At 43.1% G+C, this 26,489-nt stretch overlaps 1 protein-coding gene across 2 annotated transcripts in view; it reads left to right on the top strand.

Annotated features, from left to right (window-relative positions):
• The window catches only part of Cfap54 (cilia and flagella associated protein 54), a 283,006-nt gene extending 258,644 nt beyond the window's left edge, over positions 1–24,362 (top strand). For both annotated transcript variants that reach the window (XM_087557147.1, NM_001447141.1), the window contains 2 exon segments: positions 1,197–1,277; positions 23,663–24,362. In XM_087557147.1, coding sequence (XP_087413273.1) covers positions 1,197–1,277; positions 23,663–23,782 — 201 coding nt within the window. In that variant the 3' untranslated portion in view covers positions 23,783–24,362.
• The last annotated feature ends 2,127 nt before the right edge of the window (positions 24,363–26,489 follow it).

The raw sequence follows: 26,489 nt of genomic DNA, 5'->3' as shown, positions 1-26,489 counted from the left end.
AACCCAACTCCAGAACAAGTGCTTCACCAACCAGTGAGCAACCTATGTAGCCCTGTCTTCCTTCCTTCTTTTTTTTTTTTTTCTTATTCAAGTCTTTAAAAAAAAAAAATTAGCACAGGGATGTTTTGCACGGCATGTATGTTTGCATAAGGAGGTCGGCTTCCCTAGCATCGGAGTGTCAGACAGCTGTGAGCATCCATGTAGGCTGTAGGAATTGAACCTGGGTCCTCAGGAAAAACAGCCAGTGTGTTCTTAACCACGGAGCCATGTCCCCAGCCTCCGTAGCCTCGGATCTTTCAAGCTCTCAGTTTTAATGCCTTTGGTTGTAAGTGAAGGAAATCAGCACTCGCTTGGAGGGAAAAGGCAGAGACAGATACGGATCAGAGCGCACAGTAAGTCCGGGTGCAGCCGATGACCAGGTAGAGCACAGCAAGCCTCACGGAAACCAGCACTGGGAGTCAAGAGCCAAAACTACCCTCAGACCTGCAGGGGACACAGACACTCTCTAACCCCAGCGGCGTCTCCTCTTCCTCAACTCAAGTCACTAACCCAGTGACTCACCAGCCTTCTCCAGTTCACCCTCTTACTGCGCAGCTCACACGGCCACCACCAACCTTAGTCCTGTCGTATTTCCCTACGACGTTGCAGTTGTAGGGAGTCTGGTTGTATCCACTCTGCCTGTAGGGAGCTCATCTGAGGTCAGATGTCCACATATGAAGACAACTGTATCCCTACAGTCAGGCCATGCAAGGCCCTCAACAGACAATGTCCACTTACGTCCCTCATTTCTTTTTAGTTCCCAATGGCCATCCATTCTTTTTTTATTAAATTCCTCACCCCCAGCGCTGGTGATCTGAGTCTCTTCATCCCAAAAGTTTCTTCTCAATGGAAACCTTATTTTGGTATAAATTATTGACTCATCACTCCGCTGCAGAATACACAGCATGTTAATTGTCAATATCCAGAGAAAGCACTATTATAGCAGCAGACATTCGTCATTAAGCTTAGCTTCCATGTTTTATGGCTATGTTGTCTCCTTTCAAATGACCTAGATGACCAGAGAAAAAGTCCTCCAATTCCCTCTTTCCCAGGCTGGGAATAAGGGTTGGGTGACATGACATAAGACAAAGATAGTTAATATGGAATGCTCTCCAGATGACATCAGAATCACCCTGCTGCTTTCTTCTTGTTTCTAGAACATAATCCTCCATTGTTGCTCGGAAATAGAAGCTCTGTTTTCCCTGGACAAAGACAAAAAGCCCTTGCCACTGACTGAGGTACGTCCCTCCCTCTGAGCCTGTCTGCAGCAAGCCAGCCCCTTTTGCTATTGAAACAGAGCCACAGCATGTATCCAACTGCGTTCACATGCAAAAGTACTACATGTGAATTCATCACAGCATATTACTTAGCTAAAAGTTTTTATTTCGGTTTTGTTTTCCTTTTGCTAGAAAACTTCAACTAATGTAGAAAATTATAATGAGAATTAAATAGAAATTGCTTCATAGCAACCATCCTGTCGATCACCGATGGGACCATCAGCTTGCCAAAACTCCCATCAACATTAGCGGGCACTCCTTCCCCTCCCCCTACTCCAGATGGTTCCCTTACAAGTGAAAACTCATATGCCATTATTTGATATGTATTATTAATAAGGCCAAAGGTATTTCAGATGTCTGTTGGCAACTTCTGTTTTTCATTTGTGAGGTAGTGGCCACTTGGTCCTCAGCTGTTTAAGGTGAACTGTCTGCCTGTCAAGAAGTCTTGTAGAGTGTGAGCTGGGCCAGCAATATGACCCTCTCTCACAGAGCTGCCTGTTAGTAGGGGAGTAGACAGTATTCATCGCTGTCATCACCAGCAGCAGCAGCAGCAGCAGAAAGATAAGTTTGAATTTTGAATTGTTAAAAACTAAGAAAGAAAAGGATCCAAGCATCAGGATAGGAAGTGTCCAACTGTAGCCTGTGAGTAAATCTACTTTAATCTACAGATTAAAATAATGACTTCTTGAAAAGGCATTCTCATTTGTTCACTCGTGGTTTCCATGGATGTCCTGCTTCACCACCGGAGCTGGCTCGTAAGGGCTGTATGTCTTCCAAGGTTAAAACTCATTTTCTGGACCTTTCCAGGAGATAGTTACTGGTTTCTCTGGTAGGGTCATAAAGTGGTGGTTTCTTAGGATTGGTCAGGTCTGAAGAGGCGGGCGATGCCTGAAGAACCAGGGGTACACTGTACTGTGCCTCTCATCAGTCCCTTAGCTTTGGGGACCGCAACGTTGCAGCTTCTATATTTATATTCTCAAAGGATTTGTTAAATTAAATTTAATTCTCTTTAGATTTGAACTCCTGGATTCAGTTTGCATTTTCCTTTAAAAAAACAAAACAAAACAGCTAACAATGTGTCTCTTGCTCATTTTAAAATAAAGAACTTATTTTGAATTAAATACATAGCTCTACTGAGGTAGACAGCATAAAATCCAAGCTTAAATTTAATTTGGGTAGATTATATTTGTGTGCTGGGCTCTCTAGAAGAAAAGAATGAACAGATGTCATGTGTGTGCATATGTGCTTGTGTGTATATGTGCATGTATATGGTATCTTCATGTGTACATACATGTGTATGGTGTGGGTGCATTTGTGCATGTATGGTGTGTAGGTATGCACATGTGTGTAGGTGTGCATGTGTGTATGTGTGTATGCACATGTGTATATGTGCCCATGCATGTATATGAGCATGTGATTTAGGAGGGATTCGTTATGTTGACTTGTATGACTGGGGACTTGATACTAGAGGAGCATAGAGTAGTTGGCTGTATGCTAGAGAGGCAGAAACCCCAGTAGCTTCTCAGATGGAGATGCTGGGATCCTCAGAATAAGGTAACTAATGATAGAGCCCAGCCTCAGGTTGCAGCTCCCTGTAGTCACCAGAGTGCATGCATACTTAAGGGCTGAAGAAGCTGAAGCCAGATGTCCAGAGGCACCAGCATGTACACTGAATTCACGCATGTGGAGAGAGTGGCTCCTGCACACTGGCTCCCCACCACACACACACACTTCTACCTTCATGCAGACACTCAGCTGATGGAATAGTGCTATCTGCATTGAGACTTGGTCTTTCTCCCTAGCTAGCTGTCCCCCGTGCCAGTTGCCCTCTAGAAACCCCTTCACAGGTCACTCAGAAGTGTGCTTGACTTATCTCCTAAGCCTCTCTGGACCTAATGAAACTGAGGATAAGAATTAACAATAAAAATGAACTACCGTGAGTGTTCAGTAATGGATCACAAAAAGGTGTTCCATGAGATACATGATAAACAGTGTCTGTGGGTTCTGGATTCTGACAGATCTGGGTTGGAAATTCCAATCTCATGTGTTAACAGTGCTGTGACCAAGGTTACATATATGAAATGGAGTCATGATGACAACTTTTCCCTGTTGTGAATATTAGATATGTATGGGAGGGCCTGATAACAAGCAAATGTTAAGAACTGGTGTATCTAAGTGTGACTATTATCATAGAATTGGGGTATCTAAGTGTGACTATTATCATAGAATTGGGGTATCTAAGCGTGATTATTATCATAGAACTGGAGTATCTAAGTATGACTATTATCATAGAATTGGGGTATCTAAGCATGATTATTATCATAGAACTGGAGTATCTAAGTATGACTATTATCATAGAACTAGGGTATCTAAGTATGACTATTATCATAGAACTGGGGTATCTAAGTATGACTATTATCATAGATTTGGGGATCTAAGTGTGACTGTTATCATAGAACTAGGTATCTAAGTGTGACTGTTATCATAGATTTGGGGTATCTAAGTGTGACTGTTATCATAGATTTGGGGTATCTAAACAGGACTGTTATTGTTGTCCTCACCATGTGTAGATGCTTCAGCTCCTGATTAACTAATTTCATTGAGGGTTTTAGTATCTAAATTTGGTCTTTATGATCTCAAAGCTAGAAGAGGAAAGAGAAACCATGTCCTCTGCCCATTAATGTGAGTCCCTATTGAACCTGTAGCAATTAGGCCATTGTGTAGGTTGATACCATGGGCTCATGGTGGCATAGGAGGCACTGGATCTACCCATCTAAGAGATGGTGCCTTAACTCTCACACTTGATCTCCACTGAGACAGACTTACCTAACAGTGCTGGGATAGGACAAGGGAATTTGTAAGCTTATCCCAGAAAGTAAAATCTTGGATAAACAAAGTGATAGGTGTTAACAGATTTTTTTTTTTTTTTTGAGACTCCATCTCACTGCATGGCCTTGACTAGCCTTTGTAAACCAGGGTGGCCTCAAACAGAGAACCACCTGACCTTGCCTCCTTGGTGCTGGGATTAAAGGTTTACACCAGTGTGCCTGACTCTTTGAGACATTTTTGTCACTGATATGAGATCTTGTTATGCAAGAATTTTAGTCTTTACTGAACACGCCTACTACAAATACCTTGGCTTGTCTAGCCTCCACCTAATTAAAATAAATACTGCTGTGCAAAGGCTGTCACAAAGAAACTTAGAAGAGCAAGGAGATAAAGGAGTATCCATGCAGACCTTGGTGACAATCATAGCGTATCAATGACAACTAGTTTTGATTTCATGTCACAGAACAACAAAAAGTATCCCTTTAATTGCCTGCATAGGTTTGAATTATTAGTTCCCAAGCTGTCAGGTAGGATTCAAATATGATGCTAAAATTATTTCCTCTGTCTTGCTATGACTAACCACCCATGGGAGGATGAAGCCCTTTTATACAACACCCTGTCCATCATTAATAATTGACTGTCAGCTGTATGCAGGACATTCGTGTAGATAATGTCTATAGCTGCAAGGCAGTATAGATGGGAGTGTCTCCAGCCAGCTAAATTAATGTGTTCATATTTGTTCCCATGACACAAAGAAACTGCTCTAAATTATACACATATGTGCGTGAGTGTGCATGAATTGAACAGATCAGTTTGTGAGCACATAGTGCATTTGTGTGGGCTAGAATCATACAGAATTGCTACCTGGAAACCATTCCTCGGCATAGATTTTTGATTGGAAAAGAGACTTATTACATACAGAGGTTGTGACAGAGTTTTTATTGACTGTTCAAAGTAAAGAACTTTTCTTTCAGTTCAGAGTTTTCAGTTCAGCTTAGCATAAGTTCTGAACAGTATGATATTCATGCAATGCCAATAAGCCACTAGTAATAATAACACTAGCTCATATTTGTTGAGAACATAGTGTGTGCAAACATTACTAAAGGTTTTGAATATATTGGCGTGTAGTTTGAATAAGGAGAGCCCCCATGGGCTCCTTTATTTGAATGCTTAATCATTAGGGAGTGGCACTACTTGACAGGGATTAGGAGGTATGGTCTTGTTGGAGTGGGTGTGGCCTTGTTAGAGGAAGTGGTCACTAGGTGTAGACTTTGGGGTTTCAAATGCTCCTGGCCCAGTCTCTCTCTCTCTCTCTCTCTCTCTCTCTCTCTCTCTCTCTCTCTCTCTCTCTCTCTTTTCCTGATACCTGATGATCCAAAATAGAGCTCTCAGATCTTTCTCCAGCACCATATCTGTCTGCCTGCTATTGGACCAAACCTCTGAAAGCAACCCCCAATTAAATGCTTCCTTTCTAAAAGTTGCTATGGTTGTGGTTTCTGCTCTGCATATCAATAGAACAATGGCAAAGCTAATTGTCTCATTAATATTAGAAGAATCTTATAGAGTTGAGGGACGTCAGATTCCATGGAGCTGGAGTTACAGGCAATTTAGGAGCCACTGGGTGGGGCTTCTGGAACCAAACTTCAGTCTGCTTCAAGAGCAGCAAGTGTCCTTACTATCTTCCCAGGCCCTCCCATTCTATTGGTGAGGAAATTTAGGTACAGGAAAATTAAGCAGCAGGCTCAAGGTAGCAGTAGGAGTTAGGTACAAATTTGGTTTACTCCAAGGCCACCAAATTACTTGTAGCCAGGGAATGTTGTTTGTGAACAGTAGGAAAGGGTGCTATGGGCAGTCGAGGAAGGAGGTGAGTACCAAGAAGTTGTAGTATAGACTAAGAAGGGTTGAGAAGGAAGGCAAAGCGCTAAAAGGGAGGTACAGAGACCAAGGAGGACATTGAAGTAGGAGTAAGCAAAAGAGAAAGGAGACAGGAAGAGGGGATGTCATCCATAAGGACTGGGGATGGGTCCGGGCAGAGAGGAAACAGAGAGCAGAAAGCTCACGGGCCTTGCAGTCATCAAGATGGGGTGAGATATGAAGAAGTCTGATGGAAGGAGTGGATAGCCTTGGCACAGTTTACCCAGGGATTTGAATTTCCCCAGTGAGGTAATGAAAGTACCCACAGTGAGTCAGGGAGACAGGGGGACATTATCTTTTAAAAGACAAGAGAGGATCTAGCACTCATTGTCACTGAGTGAAGAAAAATGGCTGCAGAAGTTGGCTCAGCGGAAGTTGGCTCACCATAAAGGAAAGCACTCAGTGCCTCACATGGTCTCAGGATCCCTGTGTCCTATGGCCCTGGGTAGCATGGCTTGATGGAAGAAAGGACACCACTGGTCATGTGCTATCTGTTGGGTAAGTGTGAGAGGGGAGCTGGCATTCCAAAGTGGAGAACAGTGAGGACGGTGGCAGCAGCGCTGCTGTCATCCCCTAGCCAGAAAAGTGCCAGCTCTACAGCCCGAGAAAGCCCAGTTACCAGTTGACATCTTTATTTCTTAAACCCCAAATTAGCAAAAAAGCAAGTGCATTCTTAAAAATATTTTCCATCTGAACTACATATCCTTAATGACACTAAATCACTGCTGTCTTATACAACATGACCGTGTGCTTGATTGATGGATTTTTTTTTAACATGGTTGAATTCCCTGCGCATATAGCCAATTGTTTCTTATTGTTAAAAGTAATTGTTTAGGGGCTCAGTGGCAGAAAGCTTGCTTAGCATGCCTGAAGTCCCAGACTCAATCCACAGGACAACAAAAAAGGTTACTGTTTATGCTACATTTCAGGCAGAGCGCTGACATGAACCACGTGCCGATGACTAACGGTTACTACGCCACTCTGTGTGCGAGCGTCCTCCCGTTTCTCTCGGCATTTGCTCTTCTGTTCCCATATGTTGATTCCATCATGAGGTGATGGGTACCTTATCATCCTTCATAGCCTCTTATGAGCCTTCTCGCGTCGGCCGAAATGACTGCTGTCATGCTAGTGTCTTCTTAGATTATTGTGTAATGTGGGTAACTAGCACATTCAACCTGTTAGCTTACCTGCTCTTCGTGTGTGTGTGTGTGTGTGTGTGTGTGTGTGTGTGTGTGTGTGTGTGTGTGTGAGAGAGAGAGAGAGAGAGAGAGAGAGAGAGAGAGAGAGACAGAGAGAGAGACAGAGACAGAGCTAGAGACAGAGAGACAGAGACAGAGCTAGAGACAGAGAGACAGAGACAGAGAGACAGAGACAGACAGACAGACAGACAGACAGAGAAAGAGAAAGTTGGTGCAGGGGGGCATGCGTTCATGATACAAGTCATGCATGAATGACAGTTTTGGGAAACAGTTCTGTCCTTCCACTGTGTGCATTCTGGGGAATTGAACTCGGGTCATCAGACTTGACGGCTAACACCTTTACCCACTGAGCCAGCTGGGAGACCCAATAAATGTTGTTTCTTCACTTCGTCTGCAGATCTCTTGGCTTACACCTCTTGGCATTCGATCGTTTTTAAGCAAAATATGTCTGAAGGGCATACACTTATATTAGCCTGGTATTATAATGCTGACTAGGTCTGATACAATAAGATTGCTTCCTACTGGGTTTTTTTTATCCTCACTGCTTTGTCCAGTGTCTTATAAGACAGGTATAGCAAATATTAAAGGAATGAATGGTTTGCAATTCATCTTCCAAAGATAGCCCAGAGAGAGCAGCTCTACCCCCACCATGACCTCGGGCTCTGGGGCCATCAACATCAGCCTTTCATTGGGCAGTCATCTTGTTGGCAGCCACAGAGCCAGGCCCAAGAATGCAGAAAGCAAAAGTTCGACTTCCTGCCCTGAAGAAATCCTACAGTTTAGCTGGAGAGGCCACCAGCCTCAGGCGCCATCATCTGCATTCCCCTAACCTGCTCCTGCCACAGCTCTGGAGGTGACAACTTCTCTGGGCATATTTTCTTCTGAGGGCTTATTGGTTCCTACCATGAAATTTAGTGGTCCATTGTTAACCGTTTTTATTGCTCCGAAAAATGACTTCACAGTAATAGAGTAGCCTCAGCAAAACACAAACACGGCCAAGGGTCATTCACACAACATTTTCCTCTGATTGCAAAGAGCAGGCAAAACACAAGTGTCAGCTCTGCAGTGGGCCCAGTGGTCGGGGCATGATTTGCAGTTTTGCTGTGAAGATGGAAAAATGAACCAAATCTTCAAATTCCTGAATAGAAAGAGAATTAAGTTTTAGGCAGGGGTGGGGGGTGGGGGAGGGAGGAGTCAGCGGCATTTAAAAGTTTCCCGTAGCTGCCTGTAAGGCACAGGGATGGCCACTAGGGAAAAGAGGGCGCCCTTTCCTGCACAAAGCTGGCTGGAAGGGTGCCTGGAGCTGATGCTTACAGAAGGAAGAGATGGTGGCTGACTTTTTTTTTTTTTTTTTTCTAATGAGTGACTATTTTGCATGAAGACACAGGAAAATGAAGTAAGATACTGTTTCAAAGTACTGGCCAGCATTTAGGAGGCTGAGGCAGAAGGATCCCCATGAATCTAAAGCCAAGTTGAGTTACATAGTAAGTTATTGACCAGCCTGGACTACTCAGTGAATTCTAACCATCCAAGGCTACAGAATGAGACCCTGTTTCAAGACAAAACCAAAGGATCTGCCCAAAGCCACATCGTTGACAACTGTCACACCCCAAATGAACTGACCGTAGAGGACCCTGTCGACCATTATAGTTATCCTGAAGCCACATTTTACAAGGGACAGAACACCCCAGGCCTCTCTGTGGGTGGTTGGGCCTTCTCACAGCTTGGTGGCCTGGTGTTCAAGACTAGGCTTCCAAGGATGTCCAAGTGAAAGCTCTATTGCTGTTTCCGATCTAATTTTGATCAGTGCACAATGACTCCTCTGAAGAGATCCCCAGCGTTCAAATTCAGACATAGCCCACATCCCTTGGCTGGAAGAATAGCCCATCAGTTTGTAAGGAGAGTGTGTGTGCTGGGATCTGTAGCTAACAATGCCCCAGGATGCTCCTTGCAGCTAGCGGAGCTCTAACAAAACCACGAATGTGCAGCAGTTAATGCACTATAAACAGCATACCCCACTTCTAGCACAGAGCTCTGTACTGCCCATTGCCGGTAATTACTGAGTGTTATCAATTAATTCTATTAACACATTTCTGCGGGGCTCACAATTGCAGATTTTCCTTCTCTGTCCCCCCCCCCCCCCCTTCTTTCTTTTACTTGATTTCTGTTGGAGCAGCCCCGAGGTGTCTGAATAGATTTTTATGGGCATCTAGAATTACATCTTCCTGCTTTGAGACATTACCATTCCATCCTCAAGTGAAGAGGACCCTTTGTGTGTAAGATCACAAGGCATCCACTTAATATTCTTATATTCTTTCCGAGACAATGCCAGACGGCATCAGTTCCACGCTGCTTTTTAAAACACTGCACTGACTTCGATTCTATCATCCCTCCGTTTGCATCTGACTGTCAAAATTGGGTAAGGGAAAAAAGAAAGGCCCTAAGAAAAGATCAGGCTATTAGTGTGCTCTTCAAATGCTAAGAAAAGGCTACTCTGTTTAGAGCATTTCAAAATGCCCATCTCTCTGAGATTTGCCAGCAATAGCATCAAGGTGAAATATGCTTTTTTTTTTTTTTTTAATGGAGAAACTGCGAGATTTTGTGCCTCCTGTGTTCAGGGTACAGGACCACTTTGTGACTATGCCGTTTAAGGGTTTGATGATCCTGGAGTGTAATTTGGACCATGGTACCGTCATGAACCGGATACTATGTGTTTTACCGTCAAAGTGGCAGAAGTATGTGCTTTCCTCCACAAATCAAGCCAGGGCTTCATCTCCAAAACAAGTCCAGATCCGTCTCAAGGGGACAGTTAGTTGCTTTGTACAACTTCCAGGGAAGTAAGAGACAAGGGAATCATTAGCCAATCTCATTTCTCTCTGTTTCTGGAAAATACTGAGGTAAACGATGGGTTTCATTTCCTTCATTCAAGTTTGCTAAATGGCTCTGCCTGGACCTTGGAGCTGGGGAGGTGACTCGGCAGTCAAGAGCGTGCTGCTTGCCTTTCCAGAGGCCTGGAGTTCAGTCATGGAACTCATGTCAGTCTTCCCATAGCTACATTTACCCTCAGCTCCGGGGGACCTGATCCGATGCCCTACAGTTACCTATGCGTACATAGTAGACACACGCACACGCACACACGATTACACACAAAAATAATAAAAAGTAAAGCATTTTTAAAAAGTAGCCCTTGGGCTAGGTACAAAGGTACACGCTTATAATCCTTGCGTTTGAGAGGTACAAGAGGAACAAGGAGTTTGAAGCTAGCCTGTGCTCCTCAGTGAGCTTGAGGACAGCCTGAGCTACATAGTAAGGCTTTTTCTCTTTGTCACAGATCCAACAGTGTGACTGTATTTTCAATGTAGCTAAATGACATATTTTTCCCTCACACAGCTGAATAAATTGCTAAAGCTTTAAACATTCTTTTCATAAATAGTCTGTAAATTTAGGGTAAATATGCCAAGAAAGAGCAGGTGTGACTTTACCCATTTTCCCTGTTTCCTTTGGCCAAAAGCCAGTGGAAGTTTTGGAAGTTATTCTGCATACATTACAGACATCTGGTACCCACATGGCCTCTTCTCAACTACTTCGGGGGCACACCACAGTGGGAAGATCCCTTGACCCGTGTTGCGATCTGCCCCTGTAATTAAGTCAGTCATTAAAGAGCCCTGGTTGACTAGGTTCTGGTGAAGGGCTCAGAAGCAATGAATCTTAATGCAAGAAACAGAAGGATTGGTTCCTCGTTAGACTGCTATGTGTGTGACCGTGCAAAAGCTACTGTTAGTCTAGGGTTTGCTCCCTCCTTTGAGTATTGGTAGCAATAAGCTACTGTCACCTGAAGTCACACTAGGAAAGGACCAGTATTCAACACAGTGCCAGGCCAGCCCTGTGTCATTCAATACTCTGTGGTCATCTTTATTTTCCCCAGTCTTAGGTTGATGTGAACTCTGGCATATTTGACTGTTAGTTTTTCCCTTCATGAGTGGTTTTCAGCCTAATCTGATAGTTTGCTGATCTTGAAAAAGTAAATGAAAGAGTGAACGGCCCATTAACAGGGGTGTTCTTAATTATTTTAGTTGTTTTCAGCCATGCCTTTTAAATTAACTGTAGATTCTCATGGAGTCATATCATTATAAGAAACAACACAGTTTGAGTTGAAGAGATGGCTTAATGATTAAGAGCACCAGCTTCTCTTCCAGAGGATCCAGGGTTTGATTCCCAGCACCCACGTGGTGACACATAACCCTGTGTAACTCTAGTTCCGGGGATCTGATGCTCTTCCGGTCTCCATGGGCACTGCATACACATGATGTATAGAAAGGACATGTTCAGGCAAAACACTCCATACACACAAAGACAAATAAGGTTTTGAAATAAGAAATCATACAGAGAAGACAGGCCTGTGCCTCCATGATTGAATACTTGCTCAGCTCTTGTGAGTTCCCCAAAACTAAAAGAAAGGACAGGAAAGAGGACAGATAAGAAGAGTACAGAAAGTCTCAGTACAACATCTGAATGTTTCATTATACCATGAAAGTCCGGCATCATAACCAGCGTAGGGGCACTGACACTCTCAAAACACATGTCTGCCATCACCAGCATCACGGTCACCCTGTGTATGCCCTCTTCCGTTCCAGTCTGTCCACTCCTAACCACTGGCAGCCACTGATCTTCTTTACATTTCTGTAATATATTCACTTCAAGGATGGTCTGTAAAAGGAGTGACGCACGGTATAACCTCTTGGGACTGGTCTCCTTTCCACTGCCCATAATTCCATAGCTAGTCATAAACCTATCCTTTCAATAAACAAAATATTCTGAAAATTTACACATTCAGTATTTGGCCACAGAGCTCTTGTTCATCCCCCAGTGTCTGATGTGAGGCAGAGAGTAAATGCTCAGTGCCAGAGATGGTCTCCCACACCACCTGTTCCCTCCCTCCCTCCTTTCCTCCCTTCCTCCCTCCCTCCCCTGCCTTCCTACCCTCTTGTCATGCCATCTCCTTCTCTACATTCCCTCATTCATCCACAAAGGCCGGTTGCCAGGATTCAAATACTAACAGAAACAGTTGCAGACTCTCAAACTTTTTGCCGGTGGCCATTGCTGGTGGCTAAGAAAGGTATGCAGCTGGTCATGGTGTGCGCCAATGCGAACGGAGTCAGCATGAGATGCTTTCCTTCCACACCATTCACATAAGTCTGCTCTTCCATTTCCCTCTGCACTGGGAGCTGCTAAGTAACAAAACCCAGCATGCTTTGATTTGTGGCAACAAAGTCCCCAACATAAAGTGTGAACTTTGGTTCTTTACAAAGCCTTTGCTTTAAAAAAGACAGAGAGGGGAGGGGGAGGTGTGTGTGCACGGGGGTGGGGGTGGGGGGGAAGCACCTCTGGTTTCTAGTTTCTAGTTGCCAGAAGTTAAACTCTGGGAGGAAAAAAAAAGATCAAGTATTGCTGTAACTGTGAAGTTTTTATTTCTGTGTCTCCTATAGACCGACACCACTAAGACCCTTGGGAGGGTACCCAGCAGCTAACATGGCTGCTGAGATTCAAAGCTCTGACCTTTCACTGAAGTTGAGCTCTTACTGTGGTACTGGAAGTGTAGTGAGGGAAGGCAAGCTCGCCAGAGGAGAAATTTCAGTCAGGATGGGGCAGACTGTGCTAAGAAACCCTAATGCTCAACAGCAGGTGTTCATGTGCACAATTTGTTCATGTGCACAATTGTGTATGTGTGTGGGCACATGTTTGTACACGTATGCACACACATTTGAGTATGTGTGTGCTGAGCGCACATATGGACACTTGGACACTGTGGGTACCAACCATCGCCTGCTTTAAGTTCATAGGTGTGCCAGGCTAGCTGCTCTGTGAGCTTCCTGTAGTAGAATGTATTAATCCCTGCCTGAGGTTTCTACCCCACCTTAGCTATTTAAGTTCCCAGATAAAAGATACACACGATCTTTATACTTACAATAAGCCTTAATCAGCACAAGAGCTGGGCAGATACTACTCTCTATGTTGTTAAGATCTATTTCCTATCAATAATCCTGAGTTATCACTTACTATGTTTCTTCTGGGCTGCTCTTAACTTCATTTGGCAACTTCTCAGGGCTACATTTTCTTGACTCCTAACCCATGGCAGCTTCTCCTCTTCTTCCTCCACTTTCTTCTCCTCGTGGTCCTCCTCCAACCCCAAGTCCAAGAAACCTGAACCCCACCTACATCTCTTCTGCCCAGCTATTGGCTGTTGGCATCTTTATTTACCAATCAGAAATAACTTGGGGACAGGGTCACATGGCTTCATTTGTGCCTATGTGCAGACTCCACATCTTGGCTGAGGCAGCTTCTAGGGATCCTCCTGTCTCTGCCTCCCATCTCCACATAAAAGGAGTGGTGGGACCACAAGTTTGTGCTACTGCCTCTAGATTTACATGGGTTTGGGGGATTTGAACTCAAGACCTCACACTTAAATGGCGAGTGCTTTACACTGAACCATCGTCACATCCCAAATAAGATTTATTTGCCTCACATCTAGTAGAGATTAGGTACTTGGACTTGTTACCAGTGGGATCTGCAATGGCTGTTCAAGGATAACACTGCCAGAGAAGCCTTCAGAAGGTTGCCCACAGATCCTAACATCCTGGCAGTTACAGAGAGCGCAGACTCATTGGGAGTTTCTGTTCCTAGGCTCTTTTCCTCTGAAATGTATTCCAGTCTAGGTCTAGATAATAAATCCCAAAAGGCATCCCGAGTAGCTGTCATAATTTTTACTCATATCCTATTGTCTAAACCCAATTTGCGAGAGTGTACTAGGGAGCTCTATGAAGACATACCCATGTATTTTAGTGGACACTAATAACTTTTTGTCACAATAGGCTGATGTAGAAATATCATGATTTTTTTAAAGTAAAAATATGAGATAGTACCAATCTCCACAGAAGCTTTAATGAATATAGCTCTTAACTCATCTCTCTGGACCACACACATAACCAGTTGAGCTAGGATCTTCTAGAGGAATCCCCAGAACCTGTTGCCTTGCACGGCAAAGCAGCACAGTGAATGTGGCTGGGTTTAGGACAACATGCTGATGACCCAGAAGGTGGTCATCAGTGCCCTTGTACAGGGAGCTCCAGAGGGATTGGACAGCAAAGAGGAGATTGAGAGCCAGCATGAAGCCACAAGCCAAGGAGTGTAAATGACTTCCCAGATAGGCTCTCCAAAAGAAACCAATCCAGACCACATCACGATTTGACAGCCATTAAATAGATTTCAGACTTCTGAGCTCCAGGACTTACAGCCAATTTTGTTATGAATCACTAAGTTTACACGAATATGTGACTTCTGTGACAGGGAACAAATACACAACCACATTCTAAGCTAAACATGTGACTTCAGATTTTGTTTGAACTTAAGATAGGTATCATCACCACCACCACCAACACCACCACCAATACACCATCACCATCACCATCACCATCACCATTACCATCACCATCACTTCTGTGAGAGAAGTTGAGGGGCAAAGATGTTAGGTGACTCACCCAAGGACCCTCAGCTAGCAGGTATCCAGGTCAGACTCTATGTCTAGGCTGATGGTTACTCAGAATATGTCCCTTAGCACTGTACTCTAAACATTTTTTTTCTAGCACCCAGTTTTCCCATGATCACCTTTTGCTGTCTCTATGAACTGTCCCTGGCCTATGCAACATCACCCAGTCCCAGGCAATTTCATTCTTTACAGATGGGCTCAGAAATTTGTGTAAGAGTCGAGGGGAATTTCTCAGTATTGTGGTTGGCCTTTTCCTCCAGGAGAAGCATGGTCACCTCACTACCATCTCGGAGCAGTAAAAACCTTGGCTCAGTAGCCAACCGAACGAACATCAACAGATACATTCATAACCAAGGTGATGAAGCTGCTTATATGACATAGTAATATCAACAAAGAGGAGTGGAGGTCACCAGAGCATCACCCGGAAATCCAGCCAAGCAATATTCCCTCTGCCCCACCCCACTCCCAGCTGAAAAGGATCTTGGGAGATCCTGAGGTGTGGAGGAAGTGGAAGGTTAACGGGAAATCACAATCCATCGTGGGGTGGGATATTGTAATGGGGCAGGTGTTTTGAGACCATCCATACCCTTCAACACTATCCCTCACCCGAGTTTCTATATATGAGCCAAGAAACTCCTGAGCAGTCTACCATACCGTATTTGTGTGGAATCCCTTACTCTGATTTAACATCAGTGTCTTAACTGGAGTGAAGAATTGGCTCCCCAGGCAGAACTGGCAGAGATAGGATCCAAGTGAATTTTTTTCCCCTCCACTTAAGCTTTCAAGAAGAGATTACTTAAGGGGAGATGTTAGTTCTGAATCTTTTTCCTACTCTTTAATTGTTAATTTCTCCTCAATTCTAGAGTAGAATATTCCTAGGGTAATCAAATAGAATGATTAATAGAAGCAATGCACTAGACTTATTTTATGAAGATCTCAAAGAGAAGCTTCTGAAAATTTAGTATAAATAGTGAAGTTATTTTAAATTTCCCCTCAGTTTTGGTTGCATACCAGCATGCATTTTGCCATATTAACATTGCACGTGTGAGTGTGTGTGTGAGTGTGTGTGTGTGTGTGTGTGTGTGTGTGTACATGTATGTGTGTGTGTGCATGTGGATGCCAGAGGTGACCCTGGTTGTCTTTCCTGATTTCTCATCACCTTACTGCTTTGAGATGGAATCTTTGACTGAACCGAAGCTCATCCATTGACTAGGCTGACAGGCAAATGAGCTCTTGGAGTTCACCTATTCCAAGTTCCCTGCATTGGGGCTGCAAACATGTGCTTCTGCACACAGTTTTGCTTTTTTTTTTTTTTTTTTGAGCTGAGGACCGAACCCAGGGCCTTGCGTTTGCTAGGCAAGCGCTCTACCACTGAGCTAAATCCCCAACCCCGCTTTTTTTTTTCTTAATGTGGTTGCTTGGGATCTGAACTCAGGTCTTCATGCTTGGCCCAGTGCTCATGACTTCTTCTGAGGCAGCCTGAGTTCAGGTACTGGTCAATATTGTAACACAGAGCCTTGACACCCACTGCCACAGTTCAAGGTAATACAGAAGGGCCATTCTATGTTCAAAGATGCCCATGTTTTCTCCCAACTTCTCCTTCTGCCCAATGTCATTTTCTTCATTTTCTCTGAGTGCATTAATCTCATGATCATTTGCTGAGGCTAGTGAACTTCTGGAAGCTAAATTCCATCTCAGAATCTGCTTTCTGAGGGCAATGGTCAGCTTTCTAGCACTATAAGGAATATCTGGGGTAATGTATAAGAAAGAAAAGGATTATTTTGCCTTTAAGTTTCTGAAAGTCCAGTCCATGATTCTACTGGCCCTATCGTCTTTTGTCCTGTGGTGAAGTGACACATTATGGAACAACAACAAAAAGGGACATTCTTATTAAATTCTATGTCCAAGGCTCTGTTTCCTTTAACCCTCCCTCCTTGAACTTGCATCAAATCCAACATGTATGCCTTGTGTGCTGTCCTGTGTGCCCTGTGTAGTGTCCAGTGTGTCCTCTGTGCTGTCCTGTGTACCCTGTATATCCTATATGTTCTCTGTGATGTCCTGTGCACCCTGCATGCTGTCCTGTGTGTCCATTGAAAAGCATACCTCTCTGATAAAAGAGAACAACTTCAAGGACTTTCTGTAGATCTTGGAGTCTTGAACAGTCAGGCTAAAGCTTAAGAAAACCAGCTTCAATTTTCCCTATTTCCTTAAAGGTCTCTTTTGTTCTTGAAGGGTGTTTTCTTAAATAATTCTCTATGAAAAGAAATGGTTCACTTTGTAAAAAACCCTCACCATGCAAGCCTGATGACCCGAGTTAAGTTAGGGACTCACATGGCGAAAGGAGAGAATTGACACCCAAGGTTGTCCCCTTATTTCTTGTATGTGTGCTGTGTGCTGTGTTGTATGCACATGTATGTATGTACATGCATACATTCATACAAATAAATTCTTAAAAGCATGTACTTGTAACAAAGAAGACACTGTCAACACTCCCACTTTCCACCAATCAGACTGTCATGTCTTCATGTCTGAGTCCAGAGTGGGTTTAAAGGCAGAGTGTGCAGAATGGGAGCCATGGAGGGAAAGGTTGTGACACATAGAGATATTCATTAATTGGTAATCTTAATCATTTTTTTTATTTGCTGTGATAAGCATGGCTAACAGAGGCAATTTGAGAGAGTAAAGGGCTTACTATGTCCTGATGTGATCTGTTACTCAGAGAAGTCAAAGTAGGAACAGAAGACAGGAACCGAAGACAGGAACCTGGAGACAGGAACTGAAGCAGAGATTATAGAGGAGTGCTGCTTAGTGGCTTTCTCTTTCTAGCTCTCTCAGATTGATTTCTTACACCACCCACAGTGAGCCTGGTCCTCTACCAACAATCACATCAAGAAAATTCCCCTAAAGATTTTCTTACAGGCAGTCTCCAGGGAAGCAACCCCTCAATGCCGATTCCCTCCTCTCAGATAATTGTAACTTGTTTCAAGTTAACCAAAACCAACCCCACAAGCCTTAGTTTGCATAATACTTAGCTTTGACTGTTAAATGGATTTTTTTGTTTGTTTTTGTTTTTTATTTTTGTGTGTGTTTTTTTTTGTGTTTTGGTTTGGTTTTTGTGTGTGTGTGTGTGTGTGTGTGTGTGTGTGTGTGTGTGTGTGTGTGTATGTGTGTGTGTGCGTGTGTTTGAATCAGAGTTTAATGAAATCCAGTGTGACCCAGAAATGTATATATCTGAAATGATCCAGTCACTGAGCTTGTACATTTTGTCCCCAAACACTAAATGGTTCTATACTTCTCCAACACCAACTGAGCTTCAAACAGCTAACCCAGAGTTTCCAGGGAATCAACAAGCTAAGGGCCCCATCCCATAAGCATGCATTCATTCACCTCTGCCAGCTGCAAACAGAGTGCATACTCTATTCACATGTCTTTCAAGCTACAGACTCACAAGTGTCTTCCGGCTTCAATAATTGCTGAAGCACTCATAGTACCCATGATCGCACATAAGGAAGCTCACTTTGTATGATTATTGGTGTATTAGAAAGGGCACAATGACCCAGAAAGAGAGGCAGAGAGATGTACACACTGGGCAAGATCTCGGAGAAAGGATGGGGTATGTCTATGCCCTTTCTAATGGTGGTTCTGTCTTCAGTCTACCTCATGCTTCCACTGGCAGGAACCTCAAACAGGGTTTTATGGAAGACCTGTTATGTAAGCCTGCTTGTTTAGTTGTTCATGGCCTGAAGGTGTGGGCACCGTCATGGTGATGATGCTGGCTGAGGAAGAATCTGTTCTTCTGTTCTTAGACAGCATGCCAACTGCCTATACATGTTTTCACCCCCACACGTTGAGTTTTAATATCCAGTTTTCTTGTTCTATTCAAATTTCCTTTTGCAATAACATTATTTCATTAAAATTTAATATTAAAAGATTTCTTACTATCTCACCAGTATGACTGCTTGAGCCCCTATTATATTAAAAATACTTTTCTGTCACAGTTAAAGTTTGATTAACACAAAAATTAGAGTGATGAAAAGATAATTTCATTCTCAGAAAAGTGTGGGGTTTCCAGCAGATGAGAGAAATTATACAAAGGTCCTGTCTACCTCTGAAGAATTGTGTACTGTCTCTGTCAGGATGGGAGGAGTGATACCATTCTTGCTGGCATCGGGGGAGTGTGTACTTAAATCAAATACAAGAAAACCAAACACATCTAGTTCTTTCTCTCCCAGGGCATTAGATGGTTACCTAAGTTCTAAAAAGAACTTTAGAACTTTCTCATCAGATGGGTCACCTCTCATCCACAATATTGATTTTTAAGTAAACTAATAGCATGGTATCATATTATCCTCTATCTTCTACGATGGATGGTTTCCCCAGCTGGGAAAAAAATCTAGTCAATCAGTAACTTCAGAGAGGTGTTTAGTTAACAGGTAGGAAGTGTGATAGAGGAACCTGCATGTGAGATGGAAGGTGTCTTTCTTACTTTTGGACTATTAAATTATTCCCTCTGTGGATCCTGCACTGTACTTTTAAGATTTTTGAAAAGAAGCAATTACATCCACCCACATCTCTGAACTTAAAATCATTCAAAATCATAGTACCAGAAGAAGCATGCCAACCCGGTGAGGGGAAAATTCCCCACAGGCTTCCTTCATTGTTTAACATTTAGAACCAAAGAGAAGATGACTGGCATTGCACCTGAGAGAACCAGAAAATGTTTCAGGGTAGCTATCGAACATCAGATTGAGAAAAGTCATAGATATTTTGAAAATCATACACACACACACACACACACACACACACACACACACACACACACACACACACCTGCGTGTGCTCTTGCTGATTTATTTTGAGACACAGATTCATTCTGTAACCAGTGCTGCCCTTGAACTTGGGGACAGCCCTCTTGCCTCAGCCTCTCCAGTGTTGGCTATGCTATCTTGGACTAGAGATATAGCTCAGTGGTGGAATGCTTGCCTACCATGCATGATGCCCTGGACTGTAGCGCCAGCACCACATGTACCAAGTGTGCTTATTCAGGCCTGTATGAGCATGACTGATGTCGTGGAGGTAGGATGATCAGAAGTTCAAGGTCATCCACAACTATATAATAAGTCTGAGGCCAGCCTGGAATACAGGAGACCCTGCCTGAAAAAGTGAGGCACATGGGTGAAAGGGAGTTGTTGACATGATTTTGGTATAAAACTTTATATAGAGACCCCACTTGAAAAAGTACAGCTCACAGGACAAAGAATGTAAACCAGCTGTAGGCATTTAGGGAACCATTACGTGGGTAAATGAGAAGCCAAGGAGGGGAGGCTAATAGTCACACATATACCTAATGAGGATGGGCCTTTAGATGGCATGAAACTGCCTGCACAAATCAGCTACTCAGTACAAGCAGAGCGAAGCCCTGTTCTTTCACAAGAGGGCCTATGGGGTTGAAGATGGAGGGTTAACGGTTGTCAGGGACATTGCAGTAGGAACAGAGAGGGACAGCTGGGCAACCACAAGATGACTGAAACCTCAAGTGCAATTTTCAAACTGTATGACTATATGGAGTACCGGAAAAGTTCACACACAACTGGTAGGAGGTAAGAATTAGAACTCAGTTTGTTAGAAGCGGTCGATAGTAAAACATGTGCATATCTAATGGCACAGCAAACCTCGCTGTCGTGGGTATGTCTCCTTTTAAATGCTTGTTTATTATTTTTGTATCTTGTAACTCAGGCTGGCCTTGAACTCACTGTGTAGCCTTCAACTACTTCACATTGACCTTGAACTACTGATTCTCCTGCTTTCATGGACCAACTTCTGTGGTTCTAAGTGTGCAGTAGCACACATGACTTATGTGTGTATCCATTTGTTGATCTGGGCAATGGCTGCATCCATATATTCACACACATACACACACACTACACATTACACACACACACACACACACATCATATGTATTGTACATGTTAATAGCTCAGTCAGAAGTTTACCTTTATGATTTCATCCAGTAATAGGAAAATATAGACTACTGTCTTAGCATGGTACTGAGAAGCAGAATTTGAAGTATTCTATTTGACTGTATTCTAAAAGGCTCAAAATTCCTCTGGTGTCTAGAATGGTGGGAGTGAGCACAGGGAGGGATCTGTCATTTTAGAGTAATTTGTCCCTCTCAAGGACAGATGAGAATGCATGACTCTGGAGTGACAGCTGCCTTAATTCTACTCTTGTGCTGTGAAGGTGTTACCAGTGGCTCCCATACAGGAATTCACCAATTGCTCTTCATCCTTTGACAAATGGCCCCTTGTTCTTGACATCTCAGTGACAAGGGCCAGAAGTCAAAGGGCAGTATCTATACTTAGCATGTGTTATATCACCAAGCTAACTGCAACTTAAATAAACTAAGGTGGCCACTTAGTTTTTAAAAAACCAACCCTGTATTTAAACTGGAGAGGATTTGATAGTAAAAGAGAAATATTACAAAAGACAGTATACATATTTTAATGCTAATTAGTATTTCTTTGTATTCTACTTTGAAAATCATCTATAAATGTTATTAAGTTGGGTATAAAGACTGATGATAGATAGCTCAGTCAGGAAAAGCAAACATAAGATAAGGATCTGAGTTCAGTTTCTAGAACCCATAGAGGGGAATGCACACATTGGTAATCCCAGCACTGGGAAATCAGACACTGGGCTTACTGACAGCCCAGCCTACTCATGAGCCCCAGCCAGTGAGAGAACCTGTCTCAAAAACCAAGGTGGATGGCTCCAGAGGAATGACATTAGAGACCAACCTCTTTATGTCTCCACACTGTAACATATTCACATGCACGTGTGCATACATTAACACGCATCATGTGCATTCTAATTGAAAAAGGCATATATTATAGAAACAAAATCCAATGTCTTAATCGGTGTTCTATTGCTATGAAGAGACATGATGATCACGGCAACTCTTATAAAAATAAAGAAATTACTTGGGACTTAGAGTTTCAGAGAGTCAGTCCATTATTATCATGGAGAGAAACATGGCGGCCTGCAGGCATACATGGTGCTGGAGAGGTAGCTGAGCGTTCTCCTTCCTAATTTGAAGGAAGCAAGAAGAGAAAGACACTTGGCCTGGCTTGGGCTGTTGAGCCCTCAAAGCTCGCCCCCAGTGATACATTTCCTCCAACAAGGCTACCCCTTGTAGTCCCTGTCAAGTAGCACCCTAATGATAGAGTATTCAAATTCATAAGCCTGTAGGGGCTATTCGTAGTCAAACTACCCCATCCATACAGAAAAAATTCTCAAGCTAGAATATAGATTACATTGTGATTAAGGAAGCTGACTACATGTGAGGGTTTGTGTGTGGAGGGTTGTGTGGAATACGTGTGTGTGTGTGTGTGTGTGTGTGTGTGTGTGCGTGCGCGCGCGCGCGCGCGCGCGCGCTCGTTTCTTGTCCACTTGAAACAATCTAGAGCCATCTGAGAAGAGGGAACCTCGATTGAGAAAACGCCCCATCATCCTGGCCTGTAGGCAACTTTACAGTGGGGGAATTTTCTTGATTGGTAGTTAATATGGAAGGGCTGAGCCCACTGTGGGCAGTGCCATCCCTGGGCAGTGATCCTCGGTTATATAAGAAAGCAATTTCAACAAGCCGGTAAGCAGAGTTCCTCCTGCTTCAGTCCCTGGCCCCAGGTTCCGCCCTGCTTAAGTTCCTGTCTTGGGCTTTCTCTACTAATGAACTGTGTCAGGGATGTGTAAGCCAAAGAAAGCAACCCTTCCTCCCCAGATGGTTTTGATTATGGCATGTATCATAATAGTAGAAAGCAAACTAATATACTATATGCCTCTTCGTTATTTGAAGCCCTAGAAACCATGAAGTAAAGAAAAAGCAAAACCACCTTCCACCTTTTTAGGTTCATTACGCTTGCTTGGGAATAAGTTGATGACTGATTCATTTAACAAGTAGCCAAAGAAATTAATAAAACTTGTCCTCTAACATCTTACCAGGCTTCAGACCCTCAACACAGAATGTACTGTGGCCTCTCCTCTTTATGGCATTTATGGTCACTTCTGACGGCATTTACTATAGATGAACATGGAGTTGGGTTCCAGGATACCTTCCTCTCCTTTCAATCATCTTTGTTCGCTCTCTTACAATCAGTGCCATGACAATAGAGGAAGTCTGCGCTCCTCCATTTTAGTCTGTTTAGGGTGACTTTGGCTGTACCAGCTCTTAGTCACAGAAACTTGGGAGCCTCTTTAAGACAGAGTGATCTTGTGTCCTTATACTGTCTTGGTGCCTGTGGCAGAACTTAGGACCAATGCAAGAGTGAGAGAGTTTCAATGGGCCAATCAATCTAGTGTGACGAACAAAGTCAGAAGTCATGTGCAAGAAATATATATGTATGTGTATATGTGTATTGTATATGATATATATGTATATATCACTTGCTTATATTTGTGTGTGTATGTGTATGTGTGTGTGTGTGTGTGTGTGTGTGTGTGTATACATACACACACATAAATAACATTTGTCTTTAAGAGTATGTGGGGGGTTGGGGATTTAGCTCAGTGGTAGAGCGCTTACCTAGGAAGCACAAGGCCCTGGGTTCGGTCCCCAGCTCCGAAAAAAAAGAACCAAAAAAAAAAAAAGAAAGAAAGAAAAGAGTATGTGATATTTTAGGAGTGGATCTATAAATTTCAGTAGAATATAAGGTATAAAGTAGCATATGTGCCATATCATCCTGTAGAAAGCCAATGTTGTAAATATGAATGTTTACTGCCTTTTATACAACACTACTGCATGAAGTTTTCTTCAGTCAGTAGTTTGAAACAGCACATCTCATATGTACTTCTCTGTTTTTCCTCAGGTTCCATTTGACGTCTCCCTGCCTGCTATATTCAGCCTTGAGAGACTTTTTGATCTGGCGAACGGTTGTATTGTGTCTGTAGGAAGCCTTTTCAACTGGGTGGTGTCAATTATTTCCTGAACATCCTTTATGGGATAACAGTTTAGGGGGACTTCAGTGTTATTCAATCTTTGTTCAAAATAAATTTATAATTTTTTTAACCTCATAAATACCAATATGTCCTGTTATATGGAACTGAAGAAGTTCCGTTATTTGGCTTGGAAAGAACATTTTGGCCTTACGTGGTACATGCTTCAGAGGGGCTCTCAGCAGAGAACTATTGCACTAGCTTTGGGACTCTGTAGACCTGGGTCTGTGCTGGAACTTCTCCACCTGCTTGCTTTGTATCTTTGAAGAGTTAGCTTCAATCCTTACGCTGTTCGCTTCTTCATCTATAGGTTGGGAATCCGAGTGTCTGACTCATAGCACTGCTGGGATGTACTCATGTAAGTGAGGTAGCAAAATGAGGTGCTTAGCTCAGGCCTGATGAAGTAAGAGACCATGGAGTGGCGTTTTGCTGGTAACCTAGAAGAGGAACAGGCTTTTTGATTGTTCATCTAGCATCTAACAATGCCATATGCTAATGCTTCCCAGGCATTGACACATGAATGAATACTTGTGAAATAAAATAATAAATAAGCAAAACTAATGTGCAACCTTATGTTTGTACTCAAATTTTAATTTGCACACATCAACACAAGGTTCCAATGTTGGGGGACACCTGAACTCAAGTTTTCTTATGCTATTATATAATGGAGATATAATTTTAGAAAGGAAGTTAAAGAGAAGAAAAGAATGGGCGTCTGGAACTTTACCATAGTTTTGCTATCAGTAGGAGAACTCGAGGAGAACAGAGAGGGTAAGAGAATGCCTTTGGTGAATTTGTAGAGAACTTGTCTACTACCTGAACAGAATTTGTCAAGGATCAAGGCAAAAGTGGCAAGTTTCAATACTCTAAAAGTGAACTACAGTGAAGACTTGAGGCTGCGTCAGTAAGTGAGAGAAAACTGTTAAAGGTGGATCGGGAGAGGAGCGACAAATTCTTGACATTAGAAGACAGTGGGTCAGAAGAATCAAGCAGCAGAGTGAGAGATGGCTTGGCTCATAAGAAAGATGCACACATAGGATAGAGAAGGCCATGAAGATGAAAAGACTAACAGGAAATCATGTCACAACAGAAGGAAAAAAAGACCAGCAAGCTTAGGACAAAAGGCCCTACCAGATGATGATACCCTCAGATGAAATTTAGCTCCAGCAAAGAAGCCACATGGATGGTGATGGATACCCTATGTTCCTTTGATGAAGGATGGTGATTTATGGATGTCTCTGCCATGTTAGAGAGCAGGTTTCCATTTCTCAATACAGGAAGTATAACATGACATAAAGCTGGACATTCAAGGGCCAAGAAAAGCCAGCATATTAGCTACACTTTTAACACATAACACACAACATGGCAAGCAAGTAGGGCTATTCAGTTCCATCTCTTGTTAACTTTCCACAAGGCACTATGGTTATTTTTCAACCTCCACTACTAAGCCTTTACCAGTTGGACACGTAATTCTCCTTATTAGTAGTAAATATAACTTCATACACATTTTAAGAGCCATAGAACAGTGTCTGGCCTTCTATGGAGGTCTTAAACATTCGTTGAGTGAATAGCCATTGGAGAGGTGCTTGTGATCCCAGCAAAGTGATACATGGGGCTATAGGAAAGAGGGAGTCCTTACAAGACACACTCAGACACCATCATCTAGATCTATAACCATCCCAAACCCAGGTGCCTAAATGCCAGTGTAAGGTCACCATCGAAAACAACCAGGGCAATATGGCACCACTGGAACCCAACTGTCCTATGACAGCAAGACCTGAATGTGTCAACACAGCTGAAACACAAGGAAACAGACTCCCTTAAAGAGGGAATCCAAGAAGTCACCAGGACCTCCATCACCATTCACCACTGCCACTGTTGGCTACACTTTCTGGACCGTTAGCCATGCCTAACACTGGCTTAGTTGTTACTGCATAGGACTTGCACCCCTTTATCTTCACAAAAGGACCATGGTGTACATTGTCTTACTGACCCCACATGACAGAAGAAGAAGCAGGATTATGAGGCAGTTAGATCACCTGATCAGTTATCAGGACCTGATTTATAGTTCCAGCCAGAATTTAAATCCTGCCTGGAGAATCTGAGCTCGTCAGTGCTAAGTCGGTAGCTCCTACTCTTGCTCCTAGGCTCTGGGACCTTTGTAAGTGAGGCATAGCTGAAACTCGAGTTAAAATTACACCATCTGCTTTAGGAGTAGAGAGCTTTTAAGTGCCCTGTAGACTGGGATGAGTGGATGCTCTAAGAAATATGGAGACGATCCGAGAGAATGTTATCCACGTAGGTATGCTGACTTCCTGAGAGGAAGAAGGCACGTCCCTTCCAACCACTGCAGCCAATGCTACCTTTCAGTGTGCATGAAAAGTGTCTCTTCCCTTTCTGTTGTCTACAGATGCCATTATTCTCAGGTGTTGTTTTGCCTGAGCGACCCAGTGTCTACAATGTGCCAGACTCTGTAGTCAGAGTTTTCTCCATTTTAAGCCATCATTCTAGAAATCCCCTACATCTTCTAAAATAAGAGCGATGCTCCCTGGTTAAAACTGGTACCGTCTGTGCCGGGCACCGCAGGATTGAAGAACTGGGCCAAAGCACAAACAAACCAACAAAGATTCAAAATCTACCAGCAGGAAGAATGTGTTGGTTTCCAGAAATGTCTTACAAGATCTTTTTTAAGACCAAATT

This window comes from Rattus norvegicus, chromosome 7 (genome assembly GCF_021556685.1).
Source record: "Rattus norvegicus strain SHRSP/BbbUtx chromosome 7, alternate assembly SHRSP_T2T, whole genome shotgun sequence".
In the NCBI taxonomy this organism is placed as follows: domain Eukaryota; kingdom Metazoa; phylum Chordata; class Mammalia; order Rodentia; family Muridae; genus Rattus; species Rattus norvegicus.
The sequence above is the reverse complement of the archived record's forward strand: the minus strand, read 5'-3'. Positions and strand labels throughout refer to the sequence as shown.